Source organism: Mirounga angustirostris, unplaced genomic scaffold, assembly GCF_029215605.1.
Source record: "Mirounga angustirostris isolate CCGP_5_RB_7025 unplaced genomic scaffold, mMirAng1.0.hap1 SCAF_16, whole genome shotgun sequence".
Taxonomy (NCBI): Eukaryota; Metazoa; Chordata; class Mammalia; order Carnivora; family Phocidae; genus Mirounga; species Mirounga angustirostris.
This window is the reverse complement of record NW_026991724.1, coordinates 16,363,671-16,380,430: the sequence shown is the minus strand read 5'-3', so window position 1 is coordinate 16,380,430 and position 16,760 is coordinate 16,363,671. Positions and strand designations below refer to the sequence as shown.

At 41.7% G+C, this 16,760-nt stretch overlaps 1 protein-coding gene across 2 annotated transcripts in view; it reads left to right on the top strand.

The window, feature by feature from the left end:
- The window catches only part of WWP2 (WW domain containing E3 ubiquitin protein ligase 2), a 168,358-nt gene that overhangs the window by 128,676 nt on the left and 22,922 nt on the right, over window positions 1-16,760 (top strand). Inside the window, exon 9 of one of the 2 annotated variants that reach the window (XM_045870060.3) lies at window positions 9,354-9,443. In XM_045870060.3, the coding sequence (XP_045726016.1) occupies window positions 9,354-9,443 (90 nt within the window). Of the gene's footprint in view, window positions 1-9,353; window positions 9,448-16,760 lie in introns of those variants that run through there. The other variant, XM_064581536.1, reaches the window with a different exon arrangement.

The following is a 16,760-nucleotide window of genomic DNA, read 5'->3' as shown; positions in this document are numbered from 1 at the left end:
GAGCAGAGATTATTGTGTCTATCTTTGTACTCCCAGCACCTAGCATAGTACCTGGCTTCGAGGGACACCTCAGTGAGAAGTATTTGTTAATGACTAGATAAATTATTTCCCGTTCTCAGTAGCATTTAAAATTAAAAAAGATTCTTTTTATGTAGAAAAAGAACATGGAGAAGAAGAACAGCAGTAACAAACACCCGAGATTTAACCATTGGTGCTTTCCAGATTGTGTATATTTTTTCCTGACCATTAGTAATAGCTAACATGTGTTCAGTGTTTACAGTGTGTAGGGGAATGCTAAGTTTTGCCCATGGATTATTTGGTGCATCTTCATGACATTCTGTGGGGTAGCTGCTTTTATCCTCATTTTGCAAATGAGGAAACCTTAAGCAATTTGCCCAGAACCATGTATACAGACACATGCACGTAAATACACGTCTCCCAAAATTTGATCATCTTATAGTATGTGTTTTAAAATTTATATTTTTATTGTAAAATATTTTAAGCATGCAGATAAGAATGGAGAGTAATATGAAACCTACCTGTGGGCTCACTACCCAGCTTTATCAGATTTTAGCATTATGCTATATTTGCTACAGACTTCCCCTTTTTTTATTTTTTATTTTATTTTTTAAAGATTTTATCTATTTGAGAGAGAGACACAGTGAGAGAGGGAACACAAGCAGGGGGAGTGGGTGAGGGAGAAGCAGGCTTCCCGCGGAGCAGGGAGCCCGATGCGGGGCTTGATCTTAGGACCCCGGGATCATGACCTGAACTGAAGGCAGACGCCTAATGACTGAGCCACCCAGGCGCCACGTGACTTCCATTTTTTTAACTTCTCGACAAAGACATTACAAATCCAGTAGAAAGTGTCCATGAACCTCTTCCTGATTCCATTCTCTGTATACAGAGCTACATGGAATTGGCATATTCATTTAAACTGCTATAAGGTATTCTATTGTATGAATAGACAACTTTTATTTTAATTCAAATTTATTTATATTTACTATATTTATAGGTCATATATAAATATAAAATATAAAAACTTATATAAATATATTTAAACATGTATATTATTTTAATAAACATTTGATAATTTATTTTTATTATAATTTATACCATCTATTTGTATATTTAATAATATAACAGCTAAATAAATGTTTGCATATTTTATATTTATACTATTATTATCTCCTCACAATTATAAACATACAATGAAGTTTTTCCTGTGCATATCTTGGTTATATGTCTATTTTTTTTTTTTTTAAGATTTTATTTATTTGGAGAGAGAGAGAGTGTGCGGGGGTTGGGGGGGAAGGGCCAAGGGAGAGGGAGAGAGAGAATCCTCAAGTAGATTCCCTGCTAAATGTGGAGCACGAGATGTAGGGCTGGATCCCAGGACTCTTAAGAACATGACCTGAGATGAAACCAAGAGTCGGATGCCTAACTGACTGAGCCATCCAGGCGCCCCTGCATGTCTGTTTCTTTAAGGCATGTGCTGGAGCTGGAATGTTATTGTAGGGGTTGAAGATCTTCAATTTTAGTAGATACTATCAAATTGCTCACCAATACTCGTACTCCCACGAGCATGCATAAGCATTCCTGCTAAAACTTAATATTGTGGGGCACCTGGGTGTTTCAGTCAGTTAAGCGTCTGCCTTCAGCTCAGGTCATGATCCCAGGGTCCTGGGTTTGAGCCCCGCGTCGGGCTACCTGCTCAGTGGGGAGCCTGCTTCTCCCTCTCCCTCTGCTGCTTCCCCTGCTTGTGCTCTCTCTCTGTCAAATAAATAAATAAAAATCTTTAAAAAAAAATAATAATAATGAGTTTTTTTTTTTCCTTTGGTCAGTTTGATGGGTGTGAATGGTATCTCTTTGTGGTTTTATTTTTAATTTCCTTGATTACCACGGAGATTGAACCTCTTTTACATGTTTTTATTTGGTTCTTTGATTTCCTATTTTGTAAGTTGCCTCTTCATATATTTTTGTCCATTTTTTTTTATTTGGCTATTTGTCTTTTTCTCTCTAATCTGTGGGGTTTCTTCATATATGCTGGATACTAACTGCTTTTTAATTCTGTGCATTGCAAATGTTTTCTTCCAGCCTTTGGCTCATCTTTTCACTTTTTGATGTTGCCTGTCCTTGTATGGGAGTTCACAATTTAAAGCAGCCATGTTTGTTAATCTTCGTATGCCATTTGTGTCTTGTCTAAACTTCTTCCTTATGCTGATGTAAAAATTTTACACACATACACTCTCCACATTTGGTTGATTCTGATACGCTTGTTATTTCACATTTAAACTTGAAAATCAAGATGTAATTTACAAGGTTAATTGGCAGCACTTTTTCTTCTTTCTTAGTGGTATGTTAAAGCATACAATTGATGGCATTTTAGATTTAATGAAAATAGTATATTTACATGATTTTTAAACAAAATTTTGATTATATTATGTGTGTTATTTGTTAACTTGCTTTTTCCACCCAATATATGGTAAATATCTGGACAAGTCAATATTATCTATCATGTTATTTTCAGTGACTGTTATACCCATTATAGAAATGACATAATTTATTGTACTAATCCTCCATTTGGGGCATTTAGGTTGTTTCCAGTTTTTGTGTAACATGCTGTAACATACTGTGACAGATGTACTTACAGCTAAATCTTTGACACATAATTATTTCCGCACTATACATCCTAGAAGCAGAGCTGCTGAGTTACAGGATATTCACAGGACATAGGAAAGGTTTTTGACCAAGCTGCCAAATTGCCCTTTTGAAAGAGTATACCCATTTTTGCTCCCACCAACTATTTTTTAAAAAGTGACTATTTCTCTGCATTGCCAAATTTATCTGCAAAATCTGTTATCAGCAAAAATGGTAAACTTTTTTTTTTTTTAAATGTACACCATCTTCAGGAATTGTCTTACCTCTCTGTGAAAGCATACATTTTAATATTGTCATCCTTCACGGAGGAGCTTTGGAGACTTTTCCAATGCAAAGAAATTGGATGGTTGAAGGAGAAGAAAAACAGACTTAATTCAGAAGCCTTGATTGCTGCTGAACAGTGCCATTCTCTGCTTAAAGGGTATAAAGTGCTGGTTGTTGATAGTTCTTAAGAAGGGGTTAGTGTGCTTAGATTGAAAGGACAGCTCAGTATCTGAAGAAAGTTTCTTGGGGGAAGACCGAGTTAACACATTTCCTACCCAGTTTACAAAGGATCTACTGAAGCCATGAAAATAGTGAGCAGGAGATTTGTTCCCTTGCACCTAGATTTCTGGCTCATAAACGTCTAAAAATGTCCCTAACAGAGGAAATAAATCTTATGGTTCACCCAGGAAGTGGCCAAAGCTTGGGGAGTAGGATTTGGTTCAGAGTCAGTTATTAGACAAGCATAAAATAAGAAACTGTGAATTCCATGGGGTTTTGGCCTGTGGGGAGTTCAACTTCCACATAGGCAGTTTTAAGAATACTTTTCAGTGTCTTTTTTTGAAGTTGAATTTTTGTCTAAGTAGCCAGCAAGGCATCTTTTCTTTGATGCGTGTAAAGGTTCCGTCCTGACTTTGTTTTCTAACAGAGTGTATTTTGAATTTTATTTATTTATTTTTTTATTTATTTGACAGAGAGAGACAGCGAGAGAGGGAACACAGGCAGGGGGAGTGGGAGAGGGAGAAGCAGGCTTCCCGCCCAGCAGGGAGCCTGATGCGGGGCTCAATCCCAGGACCCCGGGATCATGACCTGAGCCGAAGGCAGACGCTTAATGACTGAGCCACCCAGGCGTCCCTCTAACAGAGTGTATTTTGAATGAGAATCAATTTAGTAATGCCCAGTGCCTGTATTAGTAAAAATGTGCAAACTAGTAAATAGTAACAGTTAATAATGCTCTTACTAAGATCGAATTTTTGAGCACATTGATAGGTAAATCTGTGAGGGCCTTTTATTTTATTATTTTTTTAAAGATTTATTAATTCGACAGCACAAGCCCAGGGAGCAGCAGGCAGAGGGAGAGGGAGAAGCATGCTTCCCGCTGAGCAGGGAGCCTGATGTGGGATTCGATCCCAGGACCCTGGGATCATGACCTGAGCTTCAGGCAGATGCCTAATTGACTGAGCCACCCAGGCGCCCCTGAGAGGGCCTTTTATTTTATTATTATTATTATTTTTAAAGATTTTATTTATTTATTGGTCAGAGACAGAGAGCATGAGGAGGGGGAGAGGCAGAGGGAGAGGGAGAAGTGGGCTCCCCACTGAGCAAGGAGCGCAACGCGGGGTTCGATCCCAGGACCCCTGGATCATGACCTGAGCCGAAGGCGGACGCTTAACTGACTGAGCCACCCAGGCGCCCCTGAGAGGGCCTTTTAAAGAGAACATCTCTGACATTAACCTGAACTCCTTGCCTGCCTTTCAGCACTTCCCAACTTAATCCTACTCTTGGTGAAAATGTGATCCTGTCTAAACATAGGGAAATCTGACCAGGTGGCATGTTGATCAGGGTTGGTTGAGTGGCAGAATGAGAATTTCCTGAAGACCTTTTAGGAAACCTTCCATAAGAAATGTAGTTTAGGGGACCAGACAATTTCCTTTCAGACTGTACAGGAGAGAAATGACTGGGTGTCATCCTTACAATGGGATTTTGTACCCTTTTAATGATGGCAATGGGGGTAGGGGGCGGGTTAGGGCATGGACATGGAAGATACAGAACTGAATAAAAAGCATAGGAGCAAAGGTGATTTAAGTTAAAAAAAATTGCCTACGATTAATTGAAATTGGAGACTACTTTTGAAGTGCCTCGGAATACAAAGACCCTGTGTAGTCCATGGTCGAACTGAATGTTACTCGTTGAAGGCCAAGGAGCAATGTGTTGGGAAGGGACCTGAATCAAGCTTGATGCTTTGAACACTGTTCCTGAGAGCATCAAAGAAAGCTATTCAGTGGGAGAGGATATGACCATGTGACCAGGATGCAGTATTGAGACCCATGGGTAGTGTGATTGAAAAGCCTTTTTATCTCAGTGTGAAGAAGATGCTTATAAGGGACAGAAACCTAACCCCTGACAGGGATGTGCTGATGAAAGGTCGCCGCTAGTATCACTTTCTTGGCATGGGGAGACCAAACCAAGACAGTCGGAAGGCTTAATCTATGTGGGTCAGCAGCTACTGAGGAGGCAGGAGAATTGGGAGGCTCTTTTGATTGTTGCTGGAATTGACCGACTGTGTTGCAGTGAATGGAGGCAAGAGGTTTGTGTGAATTCTGAGGAGCCGTGCAGGTAAGGGAGGAGTCGAGAGTTCTCTAAGAAAAGCAGTTAGGCCAGGTCATGGATCAGGGAGGACCCACACGGACATTTAATCTGAGCAGGAGGCCAATTGTAAAAGGAAAAAAATGTAGATATCAAAAAAGGTAATGCAAGAAAGGTCTTGTTCCTCTGGTAACTGTTTTTCCAGTTACGCCAATTGAGAGGGTTCACAGAAGGACATGGAGATTTGCTGGACAATAACAGTCCCTGAAAGAGAGACTTTCATTTCTAGGATCAGCTGGGATCAAAGATGGGATGGACAGATCTTATCCGGGCTTGGAAAGAGCTGCTGTAACTTTTGAATATAAGTGAAGAGGACTTCACACCGATTTTCTTTCTGCCAGCGTGTGGGAATACCACTGTGTCAATTAAAGACATTGACTTCATGGAATTTTAAGTATTATCCCGTCTTCAAATTAAAATATCAGCCAAAGTATAGGGGCGCCTGGGTGGCTCAGTCGTTAAGCATCTGCCTTCGGCTCAGGTCATGGTCCCAGGGTCCTGGGATCGAGCCCCGCATCGGGCTCCCTGCTCTGCGGGGAGCCTCCTTCTCCCTCTCCCACTCCCCCTGCTTATGTTCCCTCTCTCTCTCTCTGTCAAAAAATAAATAAAATCTTTAAAAAAAAAAATATCAGCCAAAGTATAACAAAACCAAAGTTTTCTCTTCGCCTGAAATGAATTATAAAAGCAGAGACTACTTATAAGATGAAAGTTGTAACAAAAGAATTTTTGGAATAAAGAAAAATGTGTGTTTGGCACCTTTTATCTGCAATTGCTACAACAAATATTTTGTCTTTTTTAAAAGGTGTGGCCTTATCCACATATTATGGACACGTTTCCAAATAGTGACTACAGAATGAGCTGACTTGTTTTATTGGTGCTTTTGTGCCAGAAATGGCCAAGGAAGGGAAGGAGCTAGCTAACTTCTCAGGGAATGCTAAGGAGTTCTCAGCCGCTTAAGCCTTCCTGGGAGCAAATGTTATGAAAGAGTAGTTTGTTGCCATTTCCTTGAGCAGCTTCCATATTTCAGTACTTAACCCGTAAGCCAAGTATCTTTCTCAAGACTATCTCCTTTCCAAATTCAGATGAATAAAGAGGGTATCAGATATGCTGCTTTATTCCCAGGCAGACGGGAGGAGTTTGAGGATCTGGTGTGAAGCCATGATATGTTAGCCTAGCTTTTTTGCTGAGAGGTCCTCACATGAAAGGTTCTCCATAGATGAAATACCAGCCTCTCGAGCTGGTAATATTTGTTACTATTTTGTCTTTGATTCAGAAGGGCATCTAGAGGGTGAAAGTCTTTAACTTTTCACCCAGGGTACATTTTCATCTGGTCACTTTTGGCAGAATATGCTGCCCTTTTAATAAAAAACAGTGAAGTGTTAAGGATCTTCTTTTTGCAATGGGAGGAAATAGGGCACCTGGGTCAAGTCACCCATATCCACTTTAACCAGAACCTTGAGCAAGAATACCCAGGAGAGAAGATGTTCTCGAGCACATGTTAACGGTTTAGGTAGCACTCTGGCCCTCCAGCCAGTAGTCGATCCCTTTTGAGAGGTGGGACTGTGGAACCACTGGACCTCACTGTTCCCAGGGCTAACCCTCCCAGTGGTGTGAAATGTGCAGCCTCTTCTGGTAGATCACTTCGGAGCAGAGGGTTATGATTAAAATGGAGCCTAGAGATGAACACAGTGGACCCACTGTAATTACTCCCCCATTGTCTTGATTCTACAGGGCCCCCTCCCTGGACTCCAGTGCTGTTCACTTTGAGATGGGGATTGGGAAGGCCCCTGGCACCTTGTTTTCTGGGTAGTAGGTTCCCTATAAATTCCAGTCGACCTTCCTTTTCCACATTTCTTCCTTTCAGCATGTTCTGGTAAAACTCACTAGCTGGAGAGTCAGAGCTGAGTTAGAATGACACATAAAAGTTATTTAGCTTCTCTGATCCTCAGTTTCACCCACGGTGATGGCATATACCACCTTAAAGGATGGAGGCAAAGACTGCTTTAGTAGAACATGAGCCCATAGCTCATTATAGATGCTCAGAGGGTGATGGTGCCCTCCTTCCTTTTCTTGCCTTAAAAGCCTCATGTATATCTGTATCTGAACCAGCCTCTGAGGTGTTGATCAGTGCAGGCTGCTGATCAGATATTTTGGTTTAAATGAGAAACAGCATTGAATAAAGCTAATGTCCATTGGAATAGCCACACCATGCTTAGTAATAGAAGTTAGGACATTTATTTCAGTATTCAGTCTGCTCTGCTCTTACATACGTGTTCCTAAAAATGACCACGCAGTGCAAAAAAAAAAAACCCAAACAAACAAACAAACCACAAAAAACTATGCAATAAAAGCTACAGGGCTTACAGGAAAAGAATGGGTTAGGGGTATAACATCCAAAAAGGTGTCAGTGACAGGGGTGCCTGGGTGGCTCAATTGATTAAGCATCTGCGTTCAGCTCAGGTCATGACCTCAGGGTCCTCAAATCGAGCCCTGTGTCAGCAGGGAGTTTCCTTCTCCCTCTCCCTCTGTGATCGCTCTCACTCTCTCTCAAATAAATAAAATCTTTTAAAAAATGTGTCAGTGACACAAATGAAAAATAGGAACCTAATAATGATGGTAGCACAGTTTTACACATGTTAAATGGTTGAGATACATAACACTACAATAAGTGTGTTTCCATGAAAAGACCTGAAGTGTGCTTGTGGAAGCGGGTGTCTGAAGAGTTTGAGCTTGTGAGTGTTGTCGCAAAGTGGTGCAAGAAGGGCTATCTGAAATCAAACGGGAGTGGTAACGCCAGATGTGGGTGAGGATGGTGTACAGCATGTAATAAACTGAGGCAGCTGGTAGAAGCACATGGGCTTTGTGTATTCCTACATGACTGAGTCAGCTAGGGGAAGTCGTCTTTATGCATTTCGTGTTTCTAAAAGGAAAAGTCATGCATAAGCAAACCCAAAATTCACATTATGCTCACATTGTTCCCTCATGTATCAATCACGTTGGGAAAGATTTATGTTTTCAAAACAAGCATTTCAGCAGAACTGACTGTACTAACTTCCTGGAAAAGGTTACCTTCCCCTAGGCAGTATCCACAAGTAGAAGTGAATGAAATCAATGTAAAACATAAAGGCTAATGGGACCATTAACATCCTTTATAAAGTGGTGATCATTTTATAAATATAAAAATTTGCATCCTTTATATATGGACTACTCTGTTCTGAGTAAGTGGAGTTATTGTTAGACTGCGTTGAGTATGGGAATAATAGGAGTATGGGAGTGGGTGGTCCTTGGCTGTATAAGCAGATACCAAAATATCTGCTTGTAGATTGTTTCTTTGGATCGTCTGCTACCTTGTTCTTCCATTAGCACAGAATGGCCACTCTCGGCACCCCTATCTCATATTAACTTACACACAGACTCATGAGAAGTCAATAAATAGTATGAGGAGAGTAGTCAATAAATAACAGTATGCTGCATTTCTTGATTCACCCAGATCTCTTTTAAAGATCCTCTGTAAATGAATCTTATATTTTAAAAAGAAATGTGATCATGAATATATTTGATGCTGGGAGAATAGGGATATCCTATAATTTGTGACTTTAAAAGGTAGTGTAGGCTACAAAGGCTGGAGGGTCCCTAGATTAACTTTGGGTGAGGTCTGTGAAGCCCAGAAATTACATACAAATTTTTGTTGGTAAGTACACTTGGGAAGGAAAGTGTCCTTGGCTTTCATCAGATTCCTAAAGGGATCTTTGATCCTGAAATGGCCATGAAACACTGATTTGGAAAAGTCCATAGAATGTAGCTTCACATGGGTCATTTAGGAGAAGCTAGAGTGATCCATGGCATATTCTAGTACATTGACTTCATAAAGGGGAGCTTTTGTTCTCAAGAAGTACTCCTGGGTGCCACTTGTCAGTGATAGCATGGAGCTGGTTTGACCCCTGGGCTGGTCTCATATGTCATCTTTGTCCTCTTAAAGTTGCCACAGTAGCAAAGGACTCCTCAAACAAGGGCTTATGCCTTTCAGCCGTGTAGCTCATGCTTCCTTTGACTTTATTTTTCAGATGGGAACAGCGAGAGCTGCCTAATGGGCGTGTCTATTATGTTGATCATAATACCAAGACCACCACCTGGGAGCGGCCTCTTCCTCCAGGGTAAGGCTTGGGCTGGCAAGCCCCGAGACTCTAGAACTGGCACCAAGAGTCACCCACTGGCTTGTCTACCAACACTGCCGTAGCCATCTCTTTAGTTCCCTCTACTCTCTGCTCCTTTCCCTCTCTTTTCCCCCCTTCCATTGTCTTCTCCTTCTACATTCTTTCTTCTCTTTATTTTCCCTTCTCCCCACATTCACTGTATTGGCTATGACTGATGGCCATGGGCTTTTTGGTAAGTGATACTCAGAACTACCTTGGCTGTTGGGTCCTGGAGGAAAGAGAGCTAGGAATCCTGCCTCTTGGGCCATTGGTATCTTGATGCCCTCAGTTATTTCACCTACAGAGGTACCCTATCAGAGCCGGGTTCTCATTCTCTTTCTGCAGAGGTAGCAAAGTACAGGGATGTTTTTCCCTGGTCACTTGATTGCTTTGCCTATTCACTTAATTCTCCTCTCATTTCTTAGGACATCCTAGGATTTTTAGAGCATCTCTGGGGAAAAAAGACACGAGGAAGCCAAGATAGAAAGGGTGCTGATGCATTTCACAGCATCCTATGCCCAATCGGCCCCTGAAGGGTGCTTCTTGTTCAGCTGGGCTTTGTGAGAACGAAGCTAAGTTCTCTAAAACCAGAGGATGAGTGAGGCTTCCAAGTGAGGGAAGATTGTCCAAGTTCAAGGAGAAGGGGTTTGGTTCCCTGCTTGCCAGGGACAGAAAGTTCTTTCCACATGCGCCTTTTGGTCCTGAGAGCTTTCAAAAGAGAATGTATTCTGCTCTCAGGAGAGAATCATCTCCCAGTAAAGCAGTCATGAAGGGCTCCTGCAGAACATATGGACACCTCCCCACCAAGTTTGTAGAGGGAGAGGATGTCAGATGTGGGGAGTATCAGGAAAACCCTTGTACTCTGGTTCAGCGGTCAGGTATGTGCCAGGCAAATACCACCTCACCTTCTGGTCCTACAAATTTCCATGGATGGGCTGTTTTTAGTTTCAGTTTTCTGGGAGAATGCTGTGTTTTCCTTTTTTTCCTTACCCTTCTGGAAATGAAATAATCTGTCATCATTAGTCCTCATTCTGTTTTCTACTTTAAGTCCAGAATATTTATTTACATATTTAACCAAAGTAAAATATTGACTTCTTAAAAAAAAGTCAAACTTTTTACTTTGGAAATTATGGAAATTTTCCTATTATGATGGATCATTTCAAATATGCACTAAGTAGAGAGAATCCCTACATACTCAACACTTGGCTTCAGTAATTATCCAATTCATGGCCAGTCTTGTTTCATCCATACCAGAGGTTGGCAGACTATGAGCCTGTGGACGAAATCCGACCTCTTCCTGTCTTTATAAAGTTTTATTGGAACACAGACATACTCATTTGTTTATACTTATTGTCTATGGTTGTTTTCATGCTCATCGCAGAGTTGAGTAATTGCAACATAGACTGTATAGCCTGTCAAGCCTAAAACATTTACTTTGTAGCCCTTTATAGAAAAAATTTGCCGACTCCTGATCTTTAATCCTCACCCGGCCCTCTCCCCCTTTCTTAGATCATTTTGAGGCAAATCCCAGGCATCATATAATTTTATCCATATTTTGATATGTATTTCTAAAAAGTGCTCTCTTATTGAAAGCAAAACCACTGTATTGTTAACAGTATTTCCTTGCTGTCATCGAATACCTAGTCAGTAGTCAAATTTCTCCAATGTCTTGCAAATTAATCATTGATTTTTAACAGGATGCATTTTACACTTGTACTTTTTGTGTTGACAGCCCATATATTTAAAAGCAGCATTACCTCTGAAATCAGTAATACATTATATGTTAATTAACTGAATTAAAATAATAAAAACAAATAGAAGCAGCCTTAACTCTAGAAGTGTTCTGGTTGCTCCCTCTTACCCTCTCTGGTCTATAAATTATGTAGGCCTTGATCTCGTGAACATTTGGATGGAATCTAAATGAAGATATTTAATGGTGTCTTCTAAGAATGGCCGAGGATTGATTCTTCTTTAAGTATTGAGGTGGGACACTAGATCCAGCTTTCTTACTTTCAGGACAGTTTTAATGTCTTATTGGGAGATGGCTCAGCCTATTAGTTCTTTTTTTTTTTTTAAGATTTTATTCATTTATTTGACAGAGAGAGAGAAGAGAGCACAAGCAGGGGGGAGCGGCAGGCAGAGGGAGAGGGAGAAGCAGGCTCGCCACGGAGCAGGGAGCCCAATGCGGGGCTCAATCCCAGGACCCTGGGATCATGATCTGAGCCGAAGGCAGACACTTGACCGACTGAGCCACCCAGGCCTAGTCTATTAGTTTTTACTGAGTTTTGGTCACAGACCTCTGAGCCCCTGGCAGGTACTTCTGCTCTGTAACAGGGAGCCTAGAGAGAACAGAGTGCTTCAGCTCTCATCGCTAACTAGTAGGAGAAGTTCCACCCCAGGGGAGTATTACCATTCACACATCACACGTGAAACTACAGATGGAGCTATTATCTCAGCAGACCTAGTCATCCAGGAGTGAGTGAGATTGAGCCAAAGGATTCACTTCATCATGGCCACCCCCCTTCTGTTAGAGCCAGGGAATGCTTGTATGAGAAATGGTCTTTTTTTTTTTTTTTTTAAAGATTGTATTTATTTATTTGAGAGAGAGAAAGTGTGCGTGAGCGCACGAGCAGGGGGAGGGGCAGAGGGAGAGGGAGAAGCAGACTCCCCACTGAGCAGGGAGCCCAACGATGGTGTGGGGCTCAGTCCCAGGATCCTCAGACCATGACCTGAGCTGAAGGCAGATGCTTAACCGACTGAGCCACCCAGGTGCCCCGAAATGGTCATTTTTTATCTAGGAACAAAAAGTATTGGCCCTGGTAACTAAAGATGAACGTAGTAATTTGCTTTTAGGTGGTGCTCAGACCAGAGGTGAGCAGGGAGAGGGCTCTCCATAGAGCACAGAGGGAGGTGGCTCAAACTCGGTCTTGCAGGAAATGCTGGAGATGGACTTAAATGACAAGAGGAAGTTGATCCAGGTTTGGAGAACAGTGTGAATGTAAAAGATATCTGTAGGGAATGATTCATGGAGCAGTTTTGCTGGGGTAGAAGGTTTATGTGAAACAAAGATGCTCAGAGTGTGTCTAGCAAGGCACCTGGGTGCAGCGGACATGCCTGCTGGAAGTGGAGAGAGTAAAAGGGCTCACTGGGCCTCCAACCATTGCTCTGTTTTTATAGATTGTCAATCTTTGTAAGATTCACCCGGAATCAAGGGTAGGCTTACGCTGCTTAGAAGTTTGAAATTCACCAGTGCAGAGGACTTTCAGTTAAACATGTGGATTGAACATATGTTTATTTCCATTCCTTTCTCAAAACCCCCTAAAATGGCAATAAAAGTATAATGATAAAGGAGTGGAAGAGGAGAAGCAGCATATGGGAGATGGTAATCAAAGTTTAGTTGCTGATAGATAAATGGCAGAGCTGAGAAAGCTGAAACCCAAGCTTGCAGTGTGGGTATCCCCTGGGAAGCCAGCCAGTTTGCAGCTCGGAGACCTGGAAAGCCTCAGCAATCAGACATTGGGGTGGTGTGTGTGTGTGTGTGTGTGTGTGTGTAATGAGACTTAAAAACCCTTAAGGTAAGTCAAAAATCTGTGCAGGGAGCAGTTACGTTCTCAGGTTGTCAACCGTCACTTGCGTCCCACTGTCACATGCCTGCCTGCACACGTGTACGCCTCTCCCACACATGGACATGCACAGCTGGCCTGTGGGCTCCAGCCGTAGCGGGAGGCGGAGATGAACTCAGAGAAAAAGGGATTAAGCGAGGGTACTGTCCCCAAGTTAAAGATTGGAGTTTTTTTCTGGATAAAGTGACCAGTCTAAGGGAAGAGAACTACAGATTGTGCTATTTGGGGGTCTTCTAGTCAAACAGCGGAGTGAAGCCACTGGTCAGCCCACCCCGACCTGGATACCCAGAGCGTCCATTCAGCATTTTAATGACTCACTTTTAAATGTGAAAGAACAGCCTGAGACCAGCAGACAGAGAAAGAGGGACTTGGTGAAAACAATGTGGAAGGTGAAACTGAATTATAATTCATATCCTCAAAAATTTGGGAGGAAATATGGCATCTGTGCAAGAACAGGAGACCATAAAATGGACCATGCAGGAAACAAGACCTTTTATTTTTATTTTTAATTTTTTTAGATTTTTAAAACGATTTTATTGATTTATTTGTCAGAGAGAGGACGCACAAACAGGGGGAGTGGCAGGCAGAGGGAGAAGCAGGCTCCCCATTGAGCAAGGAGTCCAATGGGGGACTTGATCCCAGGACGCTGGGATCATGACCTGAGCTGAAGGCAGGTGCTTAACCAACTGAGCCACCCAGGCATCCCAAGAAGGCCTTTTAGAAATTAATATATAGTTGACCATTGAACAACCCAGGTGTTAGGAGAGCTGACCCCCTACACAGTTGAAAATATGGATATAACTTTGACTCCCCCAAAACTTAACTACTAATAGTTTACTGTTGACCAAAAGCCTTACAATTGATTAACAAGTATTTTGTATGTTATATGTATTATATACTATAATCTTACAATAAAGTAAGCTAGAGAAAAGGAAGTGTTAAGAAAATCATAAGGAAGAAAAATACATTTACAGTACTGTGTTGTTTTTATTGAAATAAATCCACATGTAAGTGGACCCCCACAGTTCAAACCCTTGCCGATCGAGGGTCAACTATATATAACAGCAGAAATAAAAATTACAGGATTGAAAGATAATGTTGGAGATAAGAAAATTGGAGGATGAGTCTAGGAGCTTCAACATCATTCATGAATAGTTCTAGCAAGAACTAGAAATAGAGGATAAAAAATTATCAAGGAAAGAATGAAAGGATTTTGCTAGAATTGAGAGGTAAAGTATTCAAATTCAAAGGGCCTACCAAATGCCCAACCCAGAGAATAGGAAAAGAGTGACCCCAGGGCACATTCTAGTGAAATTTTAGGATGACAAGGGAACATCTCAGAAGCCTCCAGAAGGTAAAAATAGGGTACATATCAAGGATCAGGAATCAAGAATGCCATTTCTTGTCTCAACAGCCAACTATGGAGCTGGATCCTTAAAATTCTGATGGAAAATTATTTCCTGTCTGGAAATCAACTCTTAGTCATCTTTAAAACAATTTTTTTCTTTAAGATTTTATTTATTTATTTGAGAGAAAGAATGAGAGAGAAAGAGCACAAGAGGGGAGAGCGGGAGAGGGAGAAGCAGACGCCCCACCAAGCAGGGAGCCCAATGTGGGACCCGATCCCGGGACTCCAGGATCATGACCTGAGCCGAAGGCAGTCGCCCAACCAACTGAGCCACCCAGGCGCCTAACTCTTAGTCATCTTCACACTCAACTGTGAGGGTTGAAATTAAGGTATCTTCAGTGTTTCAAACAATTCACTGGTGCATTCTTTCTCAGAAGCTACTAGATGATTTGTTCTACCAGATGAGAGGAAACCAAGAAAGAAGTCATGAGATGCAGGACATAGGGGACTCCATTCAGGGGCCAAAGATGTTCCCAAGAGGAAGGTGAGGGAAGATGACTCAGGACAGTGATGTAGAGCTGGCCTGGAGGACAGGTGTCCACATAGGACGAAGTGTGCTTGGAGAGACATGGCTAGGCACATCTAACTCACACTGAAAGGCCACCTGTGCTACGAGAATCTGGCAGGGCAGTAGTGATAGGTTCTTGAAAACCAAGCAGAATGAAATACATAATTCTTTAACTTCAGAAAAAAAGAAAAAGTTGTACAAGTAAGGAAATGTATTTCTAGTATTCTACAAAGCCATAATAAAAACTCTGAATGTTGAGTTGATGATTTTTTTACATTGGGAGTCTTGAGGGAGGAGAGGGCACTGTGTGTCTTGTGGGGTGGGATATAATAAATGCTCAGCTCTGACAGTGGAAGTTTCACAAGTAACGTCTCATATGACAGAAATCAAGACATAATAGAAGAAGCATGTTATTCAGAAACATGGCTGTAAATAGAAGAAGCAGTTGAGAATTGAAAGTTGTTGTTTCTGAGGAGCAGGAATCAGCAATGGGGAGAGGTAGGGAAGGAGATGCTATTTTTTTATTGTACCTCCTTTAGAACTATTTGTATTTTTAAACTATTGATACATGATTCCTTTGATAAAAAAAGAAAAAAATCACTCGTTGAGAGGATCTATGAGAAAGGTGGGAAGGTTCCAGTTTGTTGTGAACCTTGAATACTAATTTGGGTTTTTGACTTAAGGGTGGTGGGGAGTCCGTTGAAGTTTTTGAGCAGGAGCATCACGCACAAGCGGGCGGGGGTGGGGCACTCTGGTGTGATTATCCCCATGGCAATTTATAGGCTGGCTCAGAGTGGGGAGATTTGTTCCTGTATAGTTGGACAGAGAAATGGAAAGTCAAGGGCAGGTGACAACCTTAAGAAGCCCTTGGGGTGAATGGTTAATTCACATCAGCAGGAAGGGAAGCGTCAGGAATGATGGGGGTAGCTTCACCCCTGGGAGGAGGACTAGCGGGAGGAAGACTGGGGAAGACTCAGGTTTAGGGAGAGAGCTGTGGCATTTAGTTGAGTCCAAAGTGACAGTAAGTCGTGAAGGCAAAGCAGTCTAGCAGGCAGAATCGAGACACAGGGTGGGCACTAGCCATCGGGACTGGGAACTCCTTAAAGAGAAGCCATTTTTAAAGAGGCTTTGAGTTAAAAGAATCATTGAAGAGGTGGCCAAAAAAAGTCAGTTAAGAAGCTGACCCTGAAAATTGAGGAAGGTACCAGACCAAAGCATGGTAGCCATGTGAGTAAGATAGGGATTCGGAGAAGATGAAATAAATGAGAAGATAGTTAGGGAACAAAGACTTTCCAACACATACGGTGTAATCCATATTGGTTCCCTTTGTATTGGGTTAATGCTGTTTTCTTCATTGGTATCTATTATCTTTTTAAAGCCCCTTTTGTCCCTGTCCCCCTTTCAAATTTATGATGCAAACATCAGCCATACACCAAATTGGAGAGAGTAGTACAATGAATCCCTTGTAACCACCACCTGGTTCTGACAGTGAATAACATTTTGTTTCATCTGACCTTCCACTTTTCAAGGGAGGGGACTGATAAATTTTAAAGCAAATCCCAGATGTCATATACTTTGAACCATTATTCATCACATACATCTCTAACAGATAAGGGTTTAAAAAAAAACAAAACTAGGGGCGCCTCGCTGGTTCAGTCAGTAGAGCATGCAATCTTTAATCTTGGGGTTGTGAGTTTGAGCCCAATGTTGGGTGTAGAGATTACTTTAAAAAAAGAAAA